This window comes from Oratosquilla oratoria, chromosome 4, assembly GCF_046742065.1.
Source record: "Oratosquilla oratoria isolate Oo_2021 chromosome 4, ASM4674206v1, whole genome shotgun sequence".
In the NCBI taxonomy this organism is placed as follows: Eukaryota; Metazoa; Arthropoda; class Malacostraca; order Stomatopoda; family Squillidae; genus Oratosquilla; species Oratosquilla oratoria.
The window spans coordinates 26,456,997-26,483,009 of NC_134780.1; the positions used below are offsets into that span (position 1 = coordinate 26,456,997).

The 26,013-nt window shown below is 40.5% G+C and overlaps 1 protein-coding gene across 2 annotated transcripts in view; it reads right to left on the bottom strand.

Moving 5' to 3' along the window:
• Positions 1 to 14,640: 14,640 nt before the first annotated feature.
• LOC143024695 (uncharacterized) overlaps positions 14,641 to 26,013 on the bottom strand; it is a 45,452-nt gene continuing 34,079 nt past the window's right edge. For both annotated transcript variants that reach the window (XM_076183707.1, XM_076183706.1), the window contains exons 13-17: positions 22,863 to 23,184; positions 19,164 to 19,290; positions 18,704 to 18,842; positions 16,263 to 16,383; positions 14,641 to 15,046 (exon numbers count right to left, since the gene is read on the bottom strand). In XM_076183707.1, coding sequence (XP_076039822.1) covers positions 14,958 to 15,046; positions 16,263 to 16,383; positions 18,704 to 18,842; positions 19,164 to 19,290; positions 22,863 to 23,184 — 798 coding nt within the window. In that variant the 3' untranslated portion in view covers positions 14,641 to 14,957. The remainder of the gene's footprint in view (positions 15,047 to 16,262; positions 16,384 to 18,703; positions 18,843 to 19,163; positions 19,291 to 22,862; positions 23,185 to 26,013) is intronic.

The window sequence follows — 26,013 nt, forward strand, 5'->3', positions numbered from 1 at the left end:
CCACGCGGTCGACGTATCTCACGCGACCCCCTCCCCCCCAACAGGACACTTCTGGGTGACCACACTCCGTCACCTGTCAGTGCCCATGCCGTATCGCCTGACAACGCAGGTGCGGAATCGCAGGGATAGGCACTCGGCACCTAGGCATGTTGGAGATATCAAGAGCTCTGCAGCCGCCGCTCTCAGCGCAGACAACGCGGTCGACGTATCTCACGCGACCCCCTCCCCCCCAACAGGACACTTCTGGGTGACCGCCCCCCGTCACCTGTCAGTGCCCGTGCCGTATCGCCTGACAACGCAGGTGCGGAATTACAGGGATAGGCACTCGGCACCTAGACACGCCGCTCTTGGCGCCGACGACGCACTCGATCTCACGTGAACCCCCCGCGACGAACGCTCCCCGGACCCTGTCCTGGCGATGACATACGCAAACAGGTGCGCCGAGCTGACATTGCCCATGGACAGCTCCCGGCCGCCACTCGCGACTGCTTCCTACGGTACTTTAGTGACGTGCTGGTCTCCAAGGACGACCCCAGCATCTCCTGCCCTAGGAAAGACCATGGTTCTCCCCCCCCCCCTTCGTGAGAACCCACCTGCAAGCCGACGCGACGCCCCACGCCGCCCGCACGCCCAGGCCGATACCGCTCGCATTTTAGGTTCAAGCGAAGGAAGACTTGACTCAATGGTGCAGCAAGGTATCGTTACGCCCGTCGTGAGGCGAGCTCTGTCGCCACCGCCCGTGCTGGCGCCCTTCGAGCATCGGGCTGACCTCTCCGCTCGGCGAAGGATTTGTCGTCCTCGTGGGCGGACCCCCTTCGGTTCCGCCCCCGACGCAGTTTATATGCGTGACTGAAATATCGCGCACTTCCGCCTCGTCCAGTGTGGCTTACGGTTTCCGACGGATGCCGAAACCTGATACGCCACTACCACTGGAGACGCTTGCTGCCATCTGGGCCGCACCCAATTGCAAGCCATGCCCGTTTGGATGGCCCCACTTCTCGTGGATGACGGACCACCGTTCGTTCATCCCCTTCTTCACGTCAGGAACTCCGTCACCGGCAATACCGGCGCCCCGCATTGACGACCCGTCTCCAGCCGCCGACACCGACGGAGCGCTCTGAAGATCACGCCGCGGCACGGATAAGCCCCGCCTACGGTCACCCGCTGACCTGCGTGACCTCCGGGCTCCTGTCCGACTACCGCGCCCTACCCAACTCCATCTCTCCGTATTGGAACCTCCGCACCGCCTCTTCCGTTGACGAACCCCGGCATCTCCAGGAGCGACCACAGGTCTTGAAAGAAGCCGCCCCGTCGCGTTCCTTTGGTGGAGGACATGCCGTCCTCATGCGCGGATCCCCCTACTTCCGCCTCCGCCGCTCGCCCGCGAGCGCGGAGGGTGGGGGAGGTGTGGTGTAGTGTTATCCTGGGCCCTGGCGCTCGACACGACGAGCAGGGCACCATAGGTTTAGAAGGACTCTCGGGCACAAGGCCCTCATTGTTAGATATGTAGGACAAGGCATAGATTTCCCTCTGCGCAGGGAATACGGCGTACCCACCAAGTCAGTCTAGAACTGTCCCTCATACGGTGAGCATGTAGCTCTCCTGTTGTGACTCACCTATGTACGCATAACCCACTTAGTAATAAAGACACCAAACGTCCCCTCGCGTTTCTGTTGCACACGAAGAAACACTAGGTATAGAAATGAAGAAGAACCATCAAGACTAGACCTAATAATCACATCAGAACCTGAAATAGTGGAAAAGATAGAATACCAGGCACCAATAAGTAAAAGTGACCACATATTGATAGAACTAGAACTAAATGAGAAAAAATATATGAAAAGAAATGAACAATATAGAAAAGGAAGAATGATGTATGAAAAAACAAACTGATAAAATAAGAGAATTCTTTCAAAAAGAAAACTGGGAAGGAATATACAAATAAGAAACAACAGTGGAAGAGAAATGGAATATTTTGACAAAAATTTATAAAAAAAAAAAAAAAAAAAGGAGTGGGGAAGTATGTCCCAAGACAAAAACAAGAAGAAGAAAAAAAAAAGTAAAATGCTGGTACAACAAAAGTTGTAGGGAATTAAAAGACAAAAGAGACAAAGCTTGGACCAGATGGAAAAAATACAAAAGGCCTGAAAAATGGAAAATATATACTTGTTATAGAAATGAATATGTACAAACGTGCAGAGAGGAAAAGAGAAAATATGAAAAAGATGTCATAGAAAAATGTAAAGATCAACCAAATCTATTTTACAGATTTGTAAACAACAAACTGAAAAACAAACAAGACTTGGAGAAATTAAGACAAGGAGTTGAATACACAGAGGAAATTGAAATGGCGGAAATTATGAACAAACATTTTAAATCAGTGTTTACAAGGGAGAACATACAACCTGAAGAGATCGAATGGAAAGAGAAAGTCCCCCTTATGAAAGAAATAGAAGTAACAAAGAATGAAATGTTGAAACACTTGAGTAATCTTGATGTCAGAAAATCGCATGGACCAGATGAAATAGCAAACTGGATTTTGAAAAAAAAATGCATGAACTGGCAGACAAAATACATAACATAATAAACAGTTCCTTGAAAGAAGAAAAAGTTCCAGAAGATTGGAAAAAAAGCAAATATAGTACCTATTTATAAAGGGGGAAATAAAGAAGACCCTAACAACTATAGACCAGTCTCTCTAACAAGTACAATAGCAAAAACTTGTGAAAGAATTGTCAAAAGTAGATGGGTAAAATATTTAGAAAAAAACAACAACGTGCTAAATCCAAGGCAATTTGGATTCAGACAAGGACGATCATGCGTCACCAATTTAATATGTTTCTATTCAAGGCTAATAGATATAATACAAGAAAGAGATGGATGGGCTGATTGTGCATTTCTAGACCTAAAAAAAGCTTTTGACAAAGTACCACATAAGAAGTTGCTTAAGAAATTAGAAACTCAAGGAGGAATACAGGGAAAACTGCTTAATTGGATGGAAGACTTTTTGCAAGAAAGAAAAATGAGAGTAGTGATAAGAGACAAACACTCAAAATGGGATGAAGTAATAAGCAGTGTTCCACAAGGAACAGTTCTGGCCCCAATAATGTTTGCGATATATATCAATGATATGGATGAAGGAATTGAAAGCTATATGAGCTTCTTTGCAGATGATGCAAAACTATTGAAAAAAGTGAACATGGAAGAAGATTGTGAATCACTACAGAATTATCTAAATAAAGTACAGGAATTGAGTAGGAAGTGGGAGATGGAGTTCAATACAAAAAAAATGTAGTATAATGGAATTTGGAAAAAACAAAAACAGAATAACAGGATCATATAAATTGGGAGAAGAAGGAATAAAAAAAAAGTAGAAAATGAGAAGGACCTGGGAGTCATTGTTATGAATAATATGTCACCTGAGAAACATATAAATAAGATTTTTGGAGAAACTTATAATTTAATAAGAACAATCAAAGTTGCATTTACATACCTGGATGAAGAAATGGTGAAGAAAATTCTAATCACCCTGATAAGACCAAGATTGGAATATGCAGCAATGATATGGTCACCAAGTACAAAAAAAATGTATAAAAAAAAACTTGAAAGAATACAAAGAGCAATTACAAAATTGGCACCAACACTCTCAAAACTATCATATGAAGAGAGACTAGCAAAACTTGAACTACAGACACTAGAGCAAAGAAGAGAGAGAGGAGATTTGATAGCTATTTACAGAATCATGAAAGGCATAGAAATTACTGATAGAGAGAATCTGATAAAATGGGATGATAGAAATACAAGAGGACACGGAAAGAAAATCAAGAAAGACAGCTATAGAAGAGATGTGAAAAAGAACAGCTTTCCTCACAGAGTAATAGACAGTTGGAACAAGTTAGATGAGAAAGTGGTGTGTGCAAAAACAATACATGAATTTAAAAATAGTTTAGATAAAATGAGATATGAAGACGGGACCCCACGAGCATAGCTCCCCTTCCCGTAAAATACAACTAGGTAAATACACACACACACACACATATATATATATATATATATATATATATATATATATATAATATATATATATATACACATATATATGTATGTATATAAGTATAGTACGTATATCGTGTTAATGTATGCATTCCTTTAAAATATCAAGCCTGACTGCTAAGGAAAGTTTTGTTCTCTATTGCATTTTCAAGTTAAAGTAACGGCACTAGTACCACCACTACTTCTACTGATGATGATTATTCATTCGGAAGTTGTGTCGTCTAAATTCTGTTCATCACCAAAAGATTGAGTCGAAAGAAAACTAACGAAGAGGAAATCCCATCTCGATTAATTCATCATCTTGGATATATGTGTTAGGTTTAATGTCGGGTGGTATTCAACAAAGGGACCCCATTTTTTGTAACAGCAATAACGATTTCCTGCATCCTGAGGAATAGTAGCACCCAGGACCTTATCATAACACAACTCGCTCCGGAATGCCATAAGGTTGAGGTGCGGTCGGGACTTGAATCCATATAAAAATAAATAAATAAATAAATGAAATAATAATAATGATAGTAATAATAATAATAATAATAATAATAATAATAATAATAATAATAATAATAATAATAATAATAATAACAATAATAATAATAATAATAAAATTAATAAAATAATAATAATAATAATTATAATAATAATAAAAATAATAAATAAAAGAATAACTTAAAAACAAATCGGGTATCAGTGCGCCTTATCTCCAAAAAGGGAATTAAAACTGTCTCGACTGGATTAAGTTGTACTTCATCAAAAATAAATTGTTTTTGCTGGTGGTTCTCAGTCAGATTCGTCCTAGATATTTCATTGGATTGGCTAATGTCGTGTTACACGTTACGATACTATGCCTACAAGAGAGGCGATGAAATTTTAGAATAGAAATAATGAAGTCTTATGTATTCAGACACTTTTATTCGGTGTCGCGGCGACATATAAGCATGGCCCTAAACATACTGGGGTGGGGGGCATATTCTCGGGGGCGGCAATTCTAACCTGGACTTACCGCTGACAAAATAATAATAAAAAAAGGTCAAAGGCGTCCTGAATTTTTTACCATATTCACAGAATTTTGCGTTAGAATCAACAAAATATTAAATTTTCCCTTATCCTTTCTGTCATAGGGACCTAAAAATATATATATATATATATTTTTTCGCAAGCCAATAGCTAAATTAGGCAGTAAGGGATCGTGGGGGTGGAGAAAGACAAGGTATGTAAGGACTGCGTAAAAGTGGTCAGTACACGGACGTTGGACCTTGGGAAGGAACTTCGTATTTTGAAAATGTGTAGTGTGTTTAAGGTATATGTCAACCACAGCAAACTGATCAAATAATGCTACTGTCAGTCGAGTCGAAAATTCTGTAGACTTGAACAAAAACAAAAGACAACAGGTATTTTAGATGCGAATTTGTGCAGACTGCCTGCCTGGATCTCGGCTTTATTCTAGCATCATACAAACACATTTTCACTAATCTCGCTTTTGCATTTCAAGAATCTATTTTTCCATGGAATAAGTGCGTTAGGTTAGGTCAGGATATTTTGGGCAACATGAATTCCATGCTCGCACGATTCTCGAAAGGTTAGGATTTTGGAAATTCAGGTACCATACCTATAATGCGACTTAAAACACACCCGACCATGACGTGTATTACCGAACTTAGCTTAACCCATTAGCAACCAAAGTTGATTCACCACGGTTTTGGATAATGTGTTGGACTCGTGATTAACACCAATTAGCCTTCCAGATAGGAGTTTAGAGCTCATATACTTATGGGTATTGCATTGGTCTTAGATACACACTACACACACAAACTCCTTGCCCACCAGAGTTTGAGTGCCGACTCATACTGCAGTGATGCTGAATTTTTTTTAGCATTGGGTGGGTCTCGAACTCGGGTCGCTGAATTAGTTATCGAGAACGGTACCGCTACACCGTTGAGCCACGTGTTCATGTGTGCTGAACAAAATTATCTGGCACTAACTGAAACAAGGTATCAAGAAAATATTGGGTGGGTGGAGGTTGCTGCCGTTATGGATTTTGCATATTGTCGTTTTGGCCAAGTAATTGAACCACAATCCCTATTAAAAATATCAGTTTTGATGTAAGAACAGACACTAACTGTGGCAGGCATGGGATGTTAGTAAGGCCTCTCCAGTGAACACCATGGAGAAAAACAAAATGCATGAAAAAGTTTTATATATTTTAGATTATTATATTACAGTGCATGTCTCCATTCAGAAAATCTATGCCACAAAATACACTATTTCACATTGTGGAAAGATTGAATAAACATTAGGTCATTTGTCCGAACAGAATGTGCAAGTTCAAGCCATCATTCAGTCATATATGACAAGATAACAACCATATTGACAACTCTTCAACATATATTCTATGTAAAAACCTGGTGTAAGGCTTGTAATTCTAATTTCAATTATTTGCTTTAATCATTAACATTAAAGTGTTCATAATATTTAATACATTCATAAGATCACAAAATAGATTACAGCATATCACACTCATGTAATAATGATCATGTCTGTTTGCCAAGCTCATTCCCAGCTTCAGTTTTAAAATTCATCCCAGTTGACACTATTATGTCCAAAGCACCACAATTCAAGACTAAAATGGTCTGTGGCTCAGTTGTAAAATATTCTCAAAATTAACGACAAACTTATGTGACCAACATATATGCTATGCTGTATGTCTTCTTGAACATCTCTGAACTCTATTCATGGAGAAATAATAGGGTCGTGTATGGACGTGACTCATATACAACTGAATACATAAAGTGCAGGCACATCTTGTCAGATACTCTATTTATCCACATGAAATCAAAGTATGGGTTTGCAAAGTGCCTTCAGATTTTATTGTAATAACAGCTCCATCTTCATTGTACTTTTGAGTAAAGGAATGAAAATATATGCATGTACCAGCAACTTCTGTGTTCAGCACTGTACATACAGCAATAAATTATGTGTCTCAAATATAAAATAAGACTAGTTTAAAATCATAATTTTTCCATGAGAACACTGGCTAAACCCCCCACACACACAACAGACACTATATCCTGATAGAAATTACACAGTAATGCCAGTTCAGTCTAAATACCCACTGGCAAATTACTACAGCTGAATATATAAAAAATCAAACATCATACATACAGATATAACAAAAGGCTTTATTTCTCCCTATAAAAGGGATGGCCAAATCAAAACGTACATTCACCCTACACCTATACCCCACCCAACCAAAAACCCATTCATTGTCCCTCCCATCTTAGCACCTCGTGGATGATTGGTCATCCCTGTCCCTCACCACACTGCTTGGGTCAGAGGTAATGCCGCAGGATGTAGCACTTCTACAGCAGGACGCAACACCCAGTTAGTTTACCTCCACTGCTTCATTACATGGCATTCCCCATTCCCCTAACCAATTTGAGAAATTTACAGCAGACAAGAACATCCCTTCAGGTTGCACCATTCTTTCATCCATTTATAACCACTCTCCTTTCATTCCCATCTTTTGCACTCTTTCTTCCTTGTTCAACACACATTCTTCTATCCAGTGCCCCGTTCACCTTGTCCATCCACCTCATTCTTTATCTTTCCACACTTTTTGCTTGTCTTTCTTAACTCTTCTCCAGATGCCTCAACCATCTGAGTATTCATCAGTCAACTTGATCTGCCATCTCTCTTTGCACTCCCACTTTCCTACCCGTCCACATAAACCCCCACCATACTTCTCATACACTTCATCTCAAACACATTTAGGTTTTCAGTATTACTACAAATAAACACCATACTGTACAGTAGTTGAATATTGCTATTGTGATATTTGTTGCACAGCAATCCTTTACTATTTCCACTCTTTCCATCTACAAAGAACTTATCATCACACTCCACAAACAATAAGCCAAGAGTACACAAATAACAGTTAGAAATTTAGTCATTTTCACTCACCTTGTATTTTCATAACTTGAAATGATTTGTTTGTTGACATACCAGTCCTTCTTGCACGTTGACAAGAATGTCTCTATACCAAGGGCTTTTCCCCCATTATATAGGAGGTAGCCAAGTCAAGAGCACCCACCCCCTCCCATTCACCACCCTTGTTACCCTCTCATCTTAGCTCCTCATGGATGTAGGGTTATTCCCATCTCCTGCCCACTGCCTGGGTCAGAAGCAATGATACTAGTTTTGGATGTAAGGAGCTTGTACTGCTAATTCAGTCTGTATTTCAACATCTATCATTTCATTTGTTTCCATATAAGCTAAACAAGTTCCCATTTTAAATTGAATGGTTCACAAATGCACATACCACTTCCCCATATGGTGACCAACTTTATCTACTCAAAATAAACTGTAAGCCAGATGAGAACATTCCTTTGAGCCATGTCATTCCTTCATCCATTCACAATCACCTTACCACTTCCATCTTTTGCACTCTTTCTTGTTCAATTGATATTCCACTATCACCCAAACCCCTCTTCAACCCATTCATCCATCTCCTGGTACTTGAGAGTTGATGTGGCCACTCTGAGCACTGAGTACACAGCAGGAGCTCCAGGAAGGCCCTGTCTGTCTCAACGAGTTCCCAGCTCTAGCAAAAATAGGGACGGAGGTTGCGACCTGGAGTTCTGACAAGTCTGTGAGGAAGTTAGTTAGCTCTGCTCCAGGATATAACAACATGAGGAAGAATATAGAGCCTGAGGATGTATGAATCTGCGGCGTTGTAAGTATGACCAAGAGAGGTAGACCATGGAAAAGATGGAGAGTGAAGTTATAGGGGCATGTGATCAGGGTGTTCAACAAGCAAAAATATACATAGGTGACAGAATGAGTTGGAGGTGAGTGTATGGAATAAGGCCATGACCTGTGGTCAAATTTTCTTATGGTGAATGTAGGGAATGAAAAGAATGAGCAAGACGGAGATAACCCTCCTTTTGATACCTTGCTGGTCTTGCACAGTAATAAATGTTGTATAGATTTCAGTCCATAATATTCCTCATTGATATAAACAATAAACGGAAGTGGCCCAAAAACAGAATCCTTTTGATACCTTGTTGGTTGTGCACAGTAATAAATGTTGTATAGATTTCAGTCCATAATATTCCTCATTGATATAAACAATGAACAGAAGTGGCCCAAAAACAGAGACCTTTTGATACCTTGCTGGTCTTGCACAGTAATAAATGTTGTATAGATTTCAGTCCATAATATTCCTCATTGATATAAACAATGAACAGAAGTGGCCCAAAAACAGAATCCTGATGTTTTTATCATAACACCTTTCAGATATATATATTTTTTTAATTTCAAACAATTCATTGTGTCCAGTTACCAATGACAAATCTTCAGGTTACTTCTTACTTTATGCATATCAAATTTAGTTGTCCTTCATGTAAGACATTAACTGATCTTTTTCAATATTTATATACCTAAAGCTTTCCTCTAGGAAAGTGTAGTTTAGGGGATGACTTTGTCAAAGTACACAGCCACATCAGGAAGAAAAAAGAAAATACATGAAAAATAAATAACTCAACCATCCACCCCATCTCCTCACCTTAGGGATGAAAGGTCACCCTATCTTCTACCACACTGCTTGGGTGAAATGAAATGCAGCAAGACACAGCAGGATCAGACACCTAAAGATGGTTTACCCCCAACTGCTTTATTTGCAAAAAGTCCCCATCCTCATATCAATTGTCTATGAAGGGATGTGGGGAACATCTTGAGCCGTGTCCACTTGTCCACTCACAATTTCCTATTTCTTTCATGCTCTCTTCTCTCTGACACACATGTACATCCACAAAATTTTTCATCCTATTCATTCAGCCCATGAGCTGAACATCTGGCTGCCCTTCATAACCAGTCAATACTCTCACAACCATCTGATGGGCCTAGGATCTCTATAATTTTCGAAAGTATTTCCTCCACTTTTTCACCAAATGGTGACAAATAGCACCTGCTAACCTCCTACCAATACAAAGCCACACAGGAATAGTACCACACTAATACAACATATACAAGAGTCTCCTTCTTCCCAGAGATATACGGGAGAGCCCAAGGTTCATTGTCAGTCACTGTGGGGTTGCAGGATTTCAGTCAGTGAAAACATCAATCATTATTGCCATTTCATTTACAGTCTTCCTACTGGATTCACTACACCTCTGCTTTCTATATACTCTTTACTTGTCATTCATCTCATGTTCACTCTTTCCATTCACCCACACCACCTCAACACTTTGGTCTATTCTATTGGACAACCTTCTTCCAATACTCATTCTCTGTGTCACCTCCACTGTTCTTACTACATCCTTGGAAAATATAATTTTTCTAAAAATACATTATTTTAGAAATATTCAGGAGTCTTTCATAATTGAATAATTAAAAACAAGACCTCATCCTTTAGGAGGGAGGATACCAAACTTCAGTGTTTAAGTTTTGGAAACAAATACAATCCTCCGTATGTATCTTATCCTTTGGAAGTACGGGGAAGAAGAAGAAGAATCAACATTCAGTAACTTGCATATATATATGTATCATAATACCAATAGTTGTCCCCGGACTCAAACCAAGACTTGTGCAGAGGCAGCCAGTCACTCTACCAACTGAGCTACTGAGACTATAATCTTAGTAGCTCTGTTGGTATTATGATATATATATATATATATATATATATATATATATATATCATAATACCAAGTTGTCTCCAGACTTTAACCGAGACTTGTGCGAAGGCAGGCTGTCGGTAGAGTGACGGCCTGCCTCTGTGCAAGTCTCAGTTCGAGTCCGGGGACAACTGTCGGAATTCTTTATTGACATTGTCGTCATTGGTGATTCTATTCAGATATATATATTTATATATATGTGTGTGTATATATATATATATATATATATATATATATACACGTGCCTTAACAGCTTTTACAACTTTCAATGCTCTTTGTATCTCTTCTTTTCTGGTCCTATCATTCTCCTCTACCATCAATCATTTTCCTGGCATATCCAGCATCACAATCAAACCTTTTCAAACCACCTCCTCCACTTTCAACAAATCCCTGAAATACTCTAATCATCATCTTATCACATTCACTTCCATTTGCTCCTTTTACCTTCCCCTCTACCTGACTCACCTACCCTCACATTTTTCATTTTCCTTCCAGAAACTTTTATACTTAAAAATTCTCCATCAAACACCTACCGACATTTAATCTTCTCTCATTTCTGCCACCCTCACCATGCATTTCGCTTCTCTTTCTTCTGTACATCTCATGTTTCCCTAGTTCTATGTTGTGACCTATCGTTACTTGTACGCGTTTTTTCTTCCACCATCTACACCTCATCCCACCACTGCCTCTCCTCCTGTTTCCTCCTACATTCCATGTCCCACATACAATCTTTGTACACTTTAGCACTTCCTACTTGGAACATATCTATTCTTCCTTTTCTCCCATTTCTCTTTTGTCCTTCACTACCTCACAAACTTCTCTCCACTTCTCCTTGTATTATTTTTATTTCTCGTTGTCATTTGACTTGTTTACCTTCAGAAAGAGGAAAGGGACAAAAGGTAGGGAGGTGCTTAGAGTGAACTCTTTAACTGAAAAGGAAAAGGAGAAGGAGTACAAGAAGAAGCTGAAGGAGGAGTGGGAGGGAGTGAAGGATAGAGTAGAGCTAGGTGTGGAGGAGGAATGGGGATGGTTCAAGGAGGGAGTCACAAAGTGTGCAAGGATGGTGTGTGGAACAAGAAGGACAGGAGGAAATAGAAGGAAAGGTAGTGAATAGTGGGATGAGGACAAAGAAGGTTGTAGAAGAGAAGAAGCGAGCTTTCACAGATTGGTTACAAATTAGGACAAGGGAGTCATATGAGAGGTACAAAGAAAAGAAAAGAGAAGTAAAGCAAAAGGTAAAGGAGGCAAAGAGGAGAGCAGATGTGAAGTGGGGTAAGAGTATGACAGAAAATTTTGAAAGTAATAAAAAGATGTTTTGGAAAGAAATTAAGAGGAAGAGGAGGCGAATCAAGTAGAGAAGAGAAGATAAAAGGTGCAGATGGAGAGATGATAATGGAAGAGAAGACAGTAAGGGGAAGATGGGCAGAATATTTTAGGGAGTTGCTAAATGTGAAGGAGGATAGGGAGGGAAAAATAGTTGCAGTGGGAAATGCTAAGAAAATGACCGTGATGAGTGATGAAAATGGAGGAGAAATAAGGAAGAATGAAGTGAAGGCAGTTGTTAAGATGATGAAAGCAGGTAAGGCACCTGGTCTGGAGGGATGCCATGCAGAATGTCTAAAGAAAGGAGGCACAGTGATGGTGGACTGGCTGGTGAGGTTATTTAATGCTTGCTGGAGAGAGGGTAGAGTGCCGGAGGACTGGAGGAGTGCCTGTATAGTTCCACTTTACAAGGGAAAAGGGGACAAGTGTGAATGTAGTAGTTTCAGAGGGATTAGCTTGTTAAGTGTAGTTGGGAAGGCTTATGGGAGGATCTTGATTGAGAGGATTAGGAGAGGAACAGAGGGAGTAATTGGTGAGGAACAGTGTGGATTTAGGACGGGTAGAGGTTGTGTAGATCAGATCTTTGTAAGACAAATATGTGAGAAAGCTATATGAAAGGGGAAGGATGTTTTTTGGGCTTTTATGGATCTGGAAAAGGCTTACGATAGGGTAGACAGGAAGGCACTGTGGGAGGTAATGCAGATATATGGGATAAGAGGAAAGCTTTTGGGAGCTGTCAAGAGTTTTTATGAGAATAGTAGAGCTTGTGTCAGGATTAGAAATGGAGAGAGTGAGTGGTTCGAGGTAAAGGTGGGACTTCGTCAAGGATGCGTTATGTCGCCATGGCTGTTCAACATATACATGGATGGGGTAGTGCGAGAGGTAAATGTAAGGGTAGTGGGTCAGGGATTGGAGATGGTTAAAGAAAATGGAGAAAAGTGGGAGGTGAGCCAGCTGTTGTTTGCTGACGACATTGCGCTTGTGGCAGGATCGGAGGAGGGACTGAGGAAGTTGGTGACAGAGTTTGGGAGAGTATGTGATAGAAGAAAGCTAAAGATAAATGTGGGTAAAAGTAAGGTGATGAGATGTACAAGGGGTGAAAGTGGCAGTAGACTGGAAGTGAGCATTAACCACTTCAATACGGGACTTAAATCTCGCGGGCAGCAGCCAATGCCAGCCGTACGACGTAACGAAATAATATTCGCATCATAAAATATAGTCGCCGCTTATATCGATCGTTCTCTCTTTCACCCGCGAATTTTGAAAACCACAGAGAATGGGATTAAGGGCGCATTTGGGAGAATGTAAAAACACAGGGGGGACTACAATAAATATAATCAAGACGCCGATATGGCAGCGTCGCGAATCCACTTGCTCCTCATGACGCCTACGTGTGCGGCACCGTATGGAAGGGGTTAAGGGAGAGTGACTGGAGGAAGTGGATAGTTTTAGATACTTGGGTGCAAATGTCGCAGGAAAAGGTGGAGTGAAGGTGGAGGTAGAATGTAGATTGAGAGAAGCGAGTAAATGCCTTGGTGGATTGAAGTGTAATGAGGAATAGACATTTGGGAATGGATGCTAAGAGGAGACTGTATGAAGGAGTGATTGTGCCAACAGCACTGTATGGAGCAGAAACATGGAACATAAGAGAGGAAGAGAGAAGGAGTTTGAATGTGTTTGAGATAAGGTGTCTGAGAAGTATGATGGGGGTTACTAGGCTAGATAGAGTGAGAAATGAGGTGAGGAGAAGAACGGGGGAGGAAAGGGAGTTGGGAGATAGGGTTGATGAAAGAGCATTAGGATGGTTTGGACACATGGAAAGATGTGGCAGATGTGGAGGGAGTGAACATGAGGGGATGTCCTAGGATGAGGTGGATGGATGGGGTGAAGAGGGCTTTGGGGAAGAGGGGAATGTCTGTTGAGGGAGGACGGGAGAGGACAGAAGACAGGGCTGAATGGAGAATGGTTGTATATGGATGATGTTGTGATGCATGAGGTGGAATGGGCGGGGGGATGAGGTAGTATGTGTGAGCAAAATTTGACGCAGCCCGAAGGGATTTCTCCCCGTCTTCTCCTTTTATGCATGGGGGGATGGAGAGGGGGGGTCGCCGATTTAATGAAGCGGCATTGCTGTGGATGTGCTGTGTCTGGCGACACTACTTCTGACCCAGGGCAGTGGACAAGGTGCAGGGATGAGCCGTCATCCAGGAGGTGCTAAGATAAGAGGGAGGGTGGAGGGGTGTGGAGTGTATTCAGGGATGGAATGGGTGGGAATGATTTTATGCCTTTTCCTTTTTGGCTACCTCCCTTGTAAGGGGGAAAAAGCCTTGGTATATGTATGTACCCTCAGCACTTCTCTGCCTCCCTCCCTTAAATCTGAAAAAATCATTTTTGATTCCTTGGGTCAGGTATATTGCTGAATTTCACACAAACTGATAAATTTTGTTTGTGTTCCTTTAAAATAATTCAGTTTACATCAAGTGTATTACAGAAAGCTGGTATTGCCTTTGTAGGTATGAACTTCTCATTAAATGTAGAGTATTTTTCTCCTTGTGCATGTCTACTTTTACTCCCAACCAGCTAAAACAAACCATTTATTAAATGACAAGTTTATTTTACAAAATTTATCATATTGAGAGAAAAAAAAAAAAAAATGGGACAACAGTGAACTGTTACAATGTTCTCTTCTGTCCTATATCACTACAATCATTTTTGTATCAACCATATCTATGGGGTACAGAAGTCCCCATTACCATGTTATTTGCTGTAATCATTCTTTACTGCTTACACTATCCCACAATCCTATCTTTACTATCATGTTTTAATATAATTAGAGTATTGCTGATCTGGGTTACTAGTGCTGCTATTTGCAGAAAAAAATCTGCAAGATATTACTGTCCTCTCGAACATTCATTTTCCAATTTTTAAATCTTCCTTAACTCTCCATCGCATGAGTTCCATACAAGTTATTGCATCTTCTGCACTGTCATGGCCTCCAACTGCAAAGTAAATTACATAATCCCTGTTAATTTCCCTGCAGACATTGTTATACACAAGGTTTAATATATAATTCCATTCATTTTCTTTCAAAATTTCTGGGTTTTTGTGAACTTAAAAAAATAAATTAATGAAAAATAAAAAAACAATTAATAAAAGATAAATAATAATAATATTAAAAAATTAAATGAATAGTCTTCCACAAATATTTCAAACTATAGCTGTTTAAATCACTATGGAACAATTATAATGAACAAATATGATGAACACCATTCTTGATATGAATACATCTGCATTACATTTTACACCATTTACATATGTTGTTTGGCACCCTTCACTGAAGGAAAATGAACAGTGACAATACAATCTTGGTGGGAGAGTTTAATTAAAGAAATGAGTTCAGAGAACAGAAAGTAGATGAACTGATAATTGCTGTGATGGATAACACAGTGACCCTATGGGTCAAAGATATGACAAGATAAAGACATGATACTCAGGGGGGACAAAATATTTATTTTTACAAAAGCAGAACTAACAGAGTAAAATACATTGCTTGGATGCCAAGGGGATATATAGATGTACATGTGTGTGTGTGTGTGTGTGTGTGTGTGTGTGTGTGTATATATATATATATATATATTATATATATATATATATAATATATATGTGTGTATATATATATATGTGTGTATATATATATATATATGTGTGTGTATATATATATGTGTATATATATATGTGTGTGTATATATATGTATATATGTATATATATATATGTGTATATATATATGTGTATATATGTGTGTATATATATATGTGTATATATATACGTGTATATATATATGTGTGTATATATATGTATGTGTATATATATATATATATGTATGTATATGTATACATATGTATATGTATATATATGTATATATATGTATGTATATGTATATATATATATAAGAGAGTGAGAGTGAGAGAGAGAGAGAGAAGGAAAACATCAAAAAGTAAAAAAAAAAAAAAAGGATATAATCTCAACTGTTCCAATACTTCATATCAACCACATAAAATTATTACTATGCTTTTCATTATATAGCATGATTCATAAGCCAGACAACCTGTATATGAATTCTAGATGAACAAAATGTCACAATTTTTATTAAGGAGACTTTGATACTCAATCATAAATGATAATGGGATGAATTCTGATATCTCTAATCAACTAACCATCATTCTGAATAATCTTTTTCAGATACTCCGAGGCAAGATTTTTAAGAGCTCTCTTGAAAGGTGGTCCCATTTTGTGAGGAAATACGACACTGGTATCTACAACAGTATCATGGATCATCTGAAATTATGAACAACATATCAGTAAAATGAAATAATACATATATCAAAGGGTCTTTCCCCTTTACCAAGGAGGTAGCCAAAGTCAAAAGTCATAATTCCACTCCCACCTATTTCACCCCCCCCCCCTCTTGGCTCCTCATGAATGACAGGTCATCCCTGCATCTCACCCACTACCCTGGGTCAGTAGCAGTGTCACAAGACACACCCCACCTCCGCTCTGTCACCTCATGCAGAATCATTGAAGATCCCTTTGAGATGTGTTAAAATATCATTCACACACAACCCCTAACCCATCATCCCTCACCCACTCCCTCTCATGCATCAAAGTATCATCCACACACAGCAATTCTCCTTTCACTCTTATCTTCTGCCTTCTCCCCTCCTTTCTCAACAGACACCCCACTCTTGCTCAACATCCCTTTCACCTCATCCTTGGTCACCCCCTCATGTTCACTCCACCTCTGCCTTCCACACTTCTTTTACTAATCTTTCTTCATTTATTCTTTCCATGTGTCCATACCATCCTAATACTCTTTCATAAACCCTATCTCCCATCTCTTTTTCCATCCCCACTTACCTCCTTATTTCTCACTTTATCCAGGCTCGTAACTCCTACCATACTTCTCAGACATTTCATCTCGTACACCTTTAAAATCTTCTTTCTTATATTCCATGTCTCTGCATCCATTCCCAAACGTCTATTTCTCATTACATTTTTTAATCTCCCAAGGCACTTACCTGTTTCTCTCAATGTACATTATAATTAATAATAGAAAAACAGAATAAAACATACATAAAAATATATATATTAATAATAATAAATTAAATGACATACATACATACATACCAATGGCTATTTCCCCCTTACAACATAAATCCACTCCCACCCATTCCATCCCCACATATTCCACTCTAATTCACCTCTCTCCCTCCCTCTCATCTTGGCTCTTCCTGGATGATGAGTTATCCCTGCATCTCGCCAACCACCCTGGGTCAGAAGCAGTGCAGCAAGACACGGCACATTCACAATTTACATAAATCTCCATTTATAAAACAACTTTTCAATTAAATAAATATTTAAAAGCTATTAAAACAAAACACCTTCCTACTAAAAAATATTTTTAATTACACCTTAAAACTAACCCTTTACTTATGAAATAGCAAGTCAGTAACTACCCCTATGTCATTCCAACATATTCATTCTATTAAGCAATAAAAACTGTTAACTTGAGTTTCATTAACTGGATATCCACAGCCCCACTGGAGGTAAGGTTCTTCAAGACCTCCCATCAATACCCCTGAGAAGAAACACTGGACTATTGCCTGTGCTGTATTAATGTATTTATTTACCTATTTGTAGTTTAATGAAGTGGCCTTGCTTGGATGTGATGTGTCTTGTGACACTGCTTCTGACTCAGGGTAGTGGGCAAGATGCAGGGATGACCCGTCATCCAGGAGGTGCCAAGATAAGAGGGAGGGAAGAGGGTGGACGGGAGTGGAGTATGTTAGGGATGGAATGGGTGGGAGTGGTTTTTATGCCTTTGTTTTTTGGTTACCTCCCATGTAAGGGGGAAAAAAACTTTGGTATATGTATGTATGTAGTTTAAAGGAATGGTGCAACCCTCGTTGGGTACCATCTCCTGTTCTCTAATTTTCTAACATACCTAGACTCAAATTCATGTACAACTCCAACTTGTTCTATATCTTTGATTTCCAAATATAGATTTGAATTCATGTACTGAAATTGGGCTATATCACCTTCTAAGCTATTCCACATATTTATACATCTATGTGGAAAACTGTTTCTTCACATCCTTTGACATGTGAAGTGCCTGTTCCTCTATCACTGACTGGTAAGAACAGGAGGGGAGGAGTTGCCAGTTGTCAACTTCCTTTATATGAAAACAGGGGAATAATAGTCAAATGATAGAGTTCTTGGTCCAGGTCAGAAGACAAAGTGCCAAAACCTCATGGCTGCCCCTCCAGATGGAGGTGAAAGTGTTGGAGGGATTTGGAGATGAATGTCATGAAGATGATTCTTTCAAACTTCCATTTTTCAGCAAGAAATAGAACAAAGATGTAAGTGTCTGGGTGATGAACACAAGTACTGAGCTGCACAAGTGAGTGATTGGACCCACGGCACTGTTTGGAGGAGAAACTTGGAATTTGAAGAAGGCAGAAAGAGCCTTAAACATGTTTTAGACAAAATGTTTAATTTTGAACTAAATCATGTGAACTTAAATCAAGTGGAAATGCTTCAAAGAAAAATATAAGAAATACAACATAAAGATGCATTACCGACTTCCTCTTTTACATACCTTCAGAGCACAGAAATCAGATTCCAAACTATGTCCCATTAGAATAGTTTTACTGGAAAACTGTGTAAGTAGTACCGCCTGCACATCACGAATTGTCGTCTTTACTCCATCTAGATCCTCCTCAGTAATACCAGAAAATCTGTAAATATATAAAATTACAAAGCATTTATATTAAAGACCCATCATCCATGAGGATCTAAGATGAGGAGGGGGGAAGGGGGAGAGGGTGGATGGGAGTGGAATGGGTAGGACTAGGTGCATGCCTTTGACTTGACCATCTCCCTTATAATGGGGAAAAATCTCTTGGTATATATAGATTAATATAAATAATATAAATACTAGTAGAAACATTTTAAACAGATAATCAAGAGCTGCTTTCAATGGTGAACAGGTTCTTATAACTTTCAAATGTATAGTATTAAAAGAATGCAATCACTGTATCTTTAAAGAACACCCTTACCTGGTATTATAATCTAATATAGGATTATCTGGCCTCACTAAAGCTTCATATACAGTACCACCATCTTCTCCAATGACTGTAATACGTGTAAGTTCATTTCCAGCAGTAGTGTAACACATTTCACAATCTGGAAAATATATGACTCATAAGTATTTCTCAATTAATCTGCTATGCCATTTCTCTCTTTCAAGAGACCTGCAGCCTCCAGTATAATCCAAGGTCCCAGGATCCATCCCATTAGTCACTCAGTGAAACAAAGTTCCAGCCTGTTAGGGATTCATATTCACATATTCAAGTGGTGGTGGGGATAGACGAGTTGCTCTGGTTGATGTCTTAATAGCTGGTCCCTCTCTGACTCCTACACATGCTCTTCTACTCACGTAAGAAATTTGGACCACCCTCAATGGACTTTCCCTTTTCCCACACATCCACAACACACTCATTACTACTTCCCTGTCAATCCTGTTATACACATTCAAAGCTCAAAAGGCATCCTTGCCCTTTGCCAAAAGCTTCTTGCGTATCTTACTACAAAAACTTGATATGCACTTTCTTCCTCTACTTAACCCGCACTGATTCTTACAAATAATTCTTTCAGTGACTGGAAACCCAATGATCCACAGTGGATGACAACAGTCCTTAGGCCCTCTCTTATATATTACAGAGAAGAAACTTTAAACCACTGTCTGTATTATAATATATGGGGCACTTACCAACTTATTGTAGTAGTAGCAGATGTGAAATGGGGTAAGAGTATGACAGAAAATTTTGAAAGTAATAAAAAGATGTTTTGGAATGAAATTAAGAGAGGAAGAGGAGGCGAATCACGTAGAGAAGAAAAGGTAAAAGGTGCAGATGGAGAGATGATAATGGAAAAGAAGGCAGTAAGGGGAAGATGGGCAGAATATTTTAGAGAGTTGCTAAATGTGAAGGAGGATAGGGAGGGAAAGATAGCTGCAGTGGGAAACATTAAGAAAATGACTGTGATGAGTGATGAAAAGGGAGGAGAAATAAGGAAGGATGAAGTGAAGGCAGTTGTTAAGATGATGAAAGCAGGTAAGGCACCTGGTCTGGATGGATGCCATGCAGTATGTCTAAAAAAAGGAGGTACAGTGATGGTGGACTGGCTGGTGAGGTTATTTAATGTTTGCTGGAGAGAGGGTAGAGTGCCGGAGGACTGGAGGAGTGCCTGTATAGTTCCTCTTTACAAGGGAAAAGGGGACAAGTGTGAATGCGGTAGTTTCAGAGGGAATAGCTTGTTAAGTGTAGTTGGGAAGGCTTATGGGAGGATCTTGATTAAGAGGATTAGGAGAGGAACAGAGGGAGTAATTGGTGAGGAACAGTGTGGATTTAGGATGGGTAGAGGTTGTGTAGATCAGATTTTTGTGGTAAGACAGATATGTGAGAAAGCTATAGGAAAGGGGAAGGATTTTTTTTGGGCCTTCATGGATCTGGAAAAGGCTTACGATAGGGTAGACAGGAAGGCACTGTGGGAGGTTTTGCGGATATATGGGATAGGAGGAAAGCTTCTAGGAGCTGTCAAGAGTTTTTATAAGAGTAGTAGAGCTTGTGTCAGGATTAGAAATGGAGAGAGTGAGTGGTTCGAGGTAAAGGTGGGACTTTGTCAAGGATGCGTTATGTTGCCCTGGCTGTTCAATTTATACATGGATGGGGTAGTGCGAGAGGTAAATGTAAGGGTAGTGGGTCAGGGATTGGAGATGGTTAAAGAAAATGGAGAAAAGTGGGAGGTGAGCCAGCTGTTGTTTGCGGACGACATTGCGCTTGTGGCAGGATCGGAGGAGGGATTGAGGAAGTTGGTGGCAGAGTTTGGAAGAGTGTGTGATAGAAGAAGGCTGAAGATAAATGTGGGTAAAAATAAGGTGATGAGATGTACAAGGGGTGAAAGTGGCAGTAGTCTGGAAATGAGCATTAAGGGAGAGCGACTGGAGGAAGTGGATAGTTTTAGATACTTGGGTGCAAATGTGGCAGGAAAAGGTGGAGTGAAGGTGGAGGTAGAATGTAGATTGAAAGAAGCGAGTAAATGCCTTGGTGGATTAAAGTGTAATGAGGAATAGACATTTGGGATTGGATGCTAAGAGGAGACTATATGAAGGAGTGATTGTGCCAACAGAACTGTATGGGGCAGAAACATGGAACATAAGAGAGAAAGAGTTTTAATGTGTTTGAGATGAGGTGTCTAAGAAGTATGATGGGGGTTACTAGGCTGGATTGTGTGAGAAATGAGGAGGTGAGGAGGAGAACAGGGGTGGAAAGGGAGTTGGGAGATAGGGTTGATGAAAGAGTATTAAGATGGTTTGGACACATGGAAAGAATGAGTGAAGAAAGACTAGTAAAAGAGGTATGGAAGGCAGATGTGGAGGGAGTGAATATGAAGGGACGTCCTAGGATGAGGTGGATGGATGGGGTGAAGAGGGCTTTGGGGAAGAGGGGAATGTCTGTTGAAGAAGGACGGGAGAGGACAGAAGACAGGGCTGAATGGAGAATGGTTGTATATGGATGATGTTATGATGCATGAGGTGGAATGGGCGGGGGGATGGGGGGTGTTCTAGTATGTGTGAGCAATGTTTGACGCAGCCCGAAGGGATTTCTACCCGTCTTCTCCTTTATACATGGGGGGACGGAGAGGGGGGGTCGCCGATTTAATGAAGCGGCCTTGCTGTGGATGTGCTGTGTCTGGCGACACTGCTTCTGACCCAGGGCAGTGGACAAGGTGCAGGGATGACCCGTCATCCAGGAGGTGCTAAGATGAGAGGGAGGGTGGAGGGATGAGTGTATTCAGGGATGGAATGAGTGGGAATGATTTTTATGCCTTTTTTTTCTTATCTTTTTATGCCTTTTCCTTTTTGGCTACCTCCCTTGTAAGGGGGAAAAAGCCTTGGTATATGTATATGTATGTAGGAGGAAAAGAAAAGCTGTGACCAGTTGTCTGCTTTCCTTTGGTGAAACATGGTGAAGGAAAAACAACTGAAGTTGTTTGAGAGATTGGCCCAGGGCTATACCAATTCTCACCCCTCAGGGCTACAAAGGTATGGGTGTAACATGTTTTGAGGATCGGTAGATGAAAGACAATTCTAACATGTAGAACCACCACTTGATGGCACTTGTCACTGGTCCATCTGACAAATGTGATTCATACATACATATATCAAAGGCTTTCTCCCCCTTACAAGGGAGGTAGCCAAAAAGATAAAGGCATAAAAACCATTCCCACCCATTCCATCCCTAATACACTCCACTCCCCTCCACCCACCCTTTTATCTTTGCACCTCCTGGATGATGGGTCATCCCTGCATCTTGTCCACTGCCCTGGGTCAGAGGCAGTGTTGCACGACAGGACATCCACAGCAAGGCTGCTTCATTAAATTGGCGACCCCCCCTCTCCATCCCCTCATGCAGAAAAGGAGATGGGGAGAAATCCCTTTGGGCTGCGTCAAATTTTTCTCACACATACTACCTCACCCCCCATCCATTCCACCTCATGCATCACATCATCATCCATATACAACCATTCTCCATTCACTCCCTGTGATTAATACAAAGGAATAACACATTCAAGAGTACCCTAGGAGATCCACATAAATGATCCTTCAAAACACTGAGAATGCCCATCCAAACACATGTTCTTCCTCTGACATGTTTTTAGCTCTACAATACCAAGTTAAATTAAACAACACTCACCTAAGGCATATACTGCATGATTGGCCGATGAATGTCTGTCTTTTACCATGGTGCGTACATATCCTGTTAGTTCTTTAGGATTAAAATTATCAGACACATGAGTTGTGCCTTGACAACAACCTTCTGATTCATTATCACCCTGGCAACAGGAGTATCTAGTTTCCATTCCTGAATAGCCACGCCTCTTGTATGGCCGACCCCAATGGTAAACACAGGGGAGGGTTGTTGTTGGGAAGCCCCATTTATCAACCATAAATAGTTTTGAACAGCGAGCACAATATCGCTCCGTGGGACTTGGGCTTATCTTCTTGCGGGAATCCACCTTAAATGGTAAAAAAATAAATAAATAAATAAACAAATAAACAAATGAATAGATAAAAAAATAAATAAATAAATAATAATAATAATAATAATAATAATAATGGCCCTATTAACATACATACATACATATACCAAGGCTTTTTTCCCCCTTACCAGGGGGGTAGCCAAAAAGGACAAGGCACAAAAATATTCCCACCCATTTCATCCCCGAAAACACTCCACACCCCTCCAATCTTTGCACCTCCTAGATGAAAGCTTCTGGGAGCTGTCAAAAGTTTTTATGAGAGTAGTAGAGCATGTGTTAGGATTAGAAATGGAGAGAGTGAGTGGTTTGAAGTAAAGGTGGGACTTCGTCAAGGATGCGTTATGTCGCCCTGGCTGTTCAACTTATACATGGATGGGGTGGTGCGAGAGGTGAATGCTAGGGTAGTGAGTCAGGGATTGGAGATGGTTAAAAAAAATGGAGAAAAGTGGGAGGTGAGCCAGCTGTTGTTTGCGGACGACACTGCGCTTGTGGATGCGAAGAGGAGACTGTATGAAGGAGTGATTGTGCCAACAGCACTGTATGGGGCAGAAACGTGGAACATAAGAGAAGAAGAGAGAAGGAGTTTGAATGTGTTTGAGATGAGGTGTCTGAGAAGTATGGTGGGGGTTACTAGGCTGGATAGAGTGAGAAATGAGGAGGTGAGGAGGAGAACAGGGGTGAAAAAGGATTTGGGAGATAGGGTTGATGAAAGAATATTAGGATGGTTTGGACACATGGAAAGAATGAGTGAAGAAAGACTAGTAAAAGAGGTATGGAAGGCAGATGTGGAGGGAGTGAACATGAGGGGACGTCCTAGGATGAGGTGGATGGATGGGGTGAAGGGGGCTTTGGGGAAGAGGGGAATGTCTGTTGAGGAAGGAAGGGAGAGGACGGAAGACAGAGGTGAGTGGAGAATGGTTGTATATGGATGATGTTGTGACTGCATGAGGAGGAATGGGCGGGGAAGTGGGGGGAGGGGTAGTGTGTGTGAGTAAATTTTGACGCAGCTCGAAGGGATTTCTCCCCGTCCTCGCCTTATATGCAAAGGGGGACGGAGAGGGGGGGTCGCCGATTAAATGAAGCGGCCTTGCTGTGGATGTACTGTGTCTTCCGACACTGCTTCTGACCCAGGGCGGTGGGCAGGGTGCAGGGATGACCCGTCATCCAGGAGGTGCTCAGATGAGAGGAAGGGTGGGAGGGGTGTGGAGTGTATTTAGGGATGAAATGGGTGGGAGTGTTTTTATGCCTTTCCCTTTTTGGCTACCTCCCTTGGAAGGGGGAAAAAGCCTTGGTATATGTATGTATGTAGATGACGGGTCATCCCTGCACCCTGTCCACTGCCCTGGGTCAGAAGCAGTGTCGCAGGACACAGCACATCCACAGCAAGGCCGCTTCATTAAATCGGCGACCCCCCCCCTCTCCGTCCCCCCATATAAAGGAGCTAATTTCAATAGCAGAATATCTCAGCTTAGGGGAAAAATGTTTGCTAAATCAGGCACATTTCCATTATCTGGCATTGCACTATAGATTAAAACAAAAATTTCTATATTTTTGTACAGTGCTGTTATGATGGACTATAGATTAAAACAAACATTTCTATATTTTTGTACAGTGCTGTTATGATGTATTCTTTTATTTTTTACTATTTTGTTATGCTAATGACCAATGGTATTTTGCAGAAAGACTCACAATATAATGGAAAATTCTTATGTTCTATGTTAAATAGGGTGTCAATAATGAACATACAATTTAGCAGAACAATTTACTTAATGACCTCTCCCTTGGCTGAATTAGTTTGCTAAATCGGACTTCTACTGTATCAAAAATACACATCAATTCTAGAGAAGCTTTCCATAACACCCTTAAGGTACAATCACAAAATATCAGTTTATGAGAGATGAAAGAATAGTTGAATCTTTCAAAAACAAAATCTTGTTATGGAAAGAAACAGAATATTAACTGGAAAGTGAGAGCAGGGTGGGAGGAAAGTTTAATGGTGAAAAAAATGACATGTAGAGTACAAAAAAGAAAGAAATTTAGGTAACCACGTAACTGTTGCCTTGGCTGGCTACCTTAATTACATGGGTGAAGAAGCCTTTTGGTAAATGATTTGGTTAAATGTCACAAACTCCCCCCTATCTGAAGGCTAGGACGGTGCCCCTTACAGTAGACTTTGTAGCGTGGAATTTAATGAACCATGCCCTTAGTTCAACTTTGCCAGTGGCATGATTTGAACCGCCATCCCCCCAACCTACGTTGCAAATAACAGCGACCTAACTCCCTCAGCCAGCAAGCTATTGGTAAATAGAAAGAGAAAATATCCTTGAATTTTACTGACTGGATATGTTTCCCTGTAATGACTGGCAACAATCCTCAGGCCTTCAACACATGTCTCTGGGAAGAAACACTGGACTGTCTGTGTTGTAAAGGTGTGGGATATTTCAATATTACCAGCTTGTAGTAACTGGAGAACAATTTGCAGCTGTCAATTCCCTTTATGTGAAAAGGCGGAGAAGGAATGAAGTTCATACAAAGAGACCTTGTCAACAGGAGTTGCACAAGTCTACACCCCCTTACTGAGATGAAGGTATTGATGGATTTTGTTGACAGGTGGTAAGGAAATGAATTACCTTCCATCTAGCAGGAGCACCACAAGCAGGTACCATTACTGGTCCAAGAAATACTTATAAAAAATAATGAAGATAACACATAATTATACATTGGAGTGAGGACTGAAGAAGGAAATAGTTGATTGATTTATGAAATTTTTGGCTTGAAGGCCAAGTGCCAGAGCCAGTAGAAGGA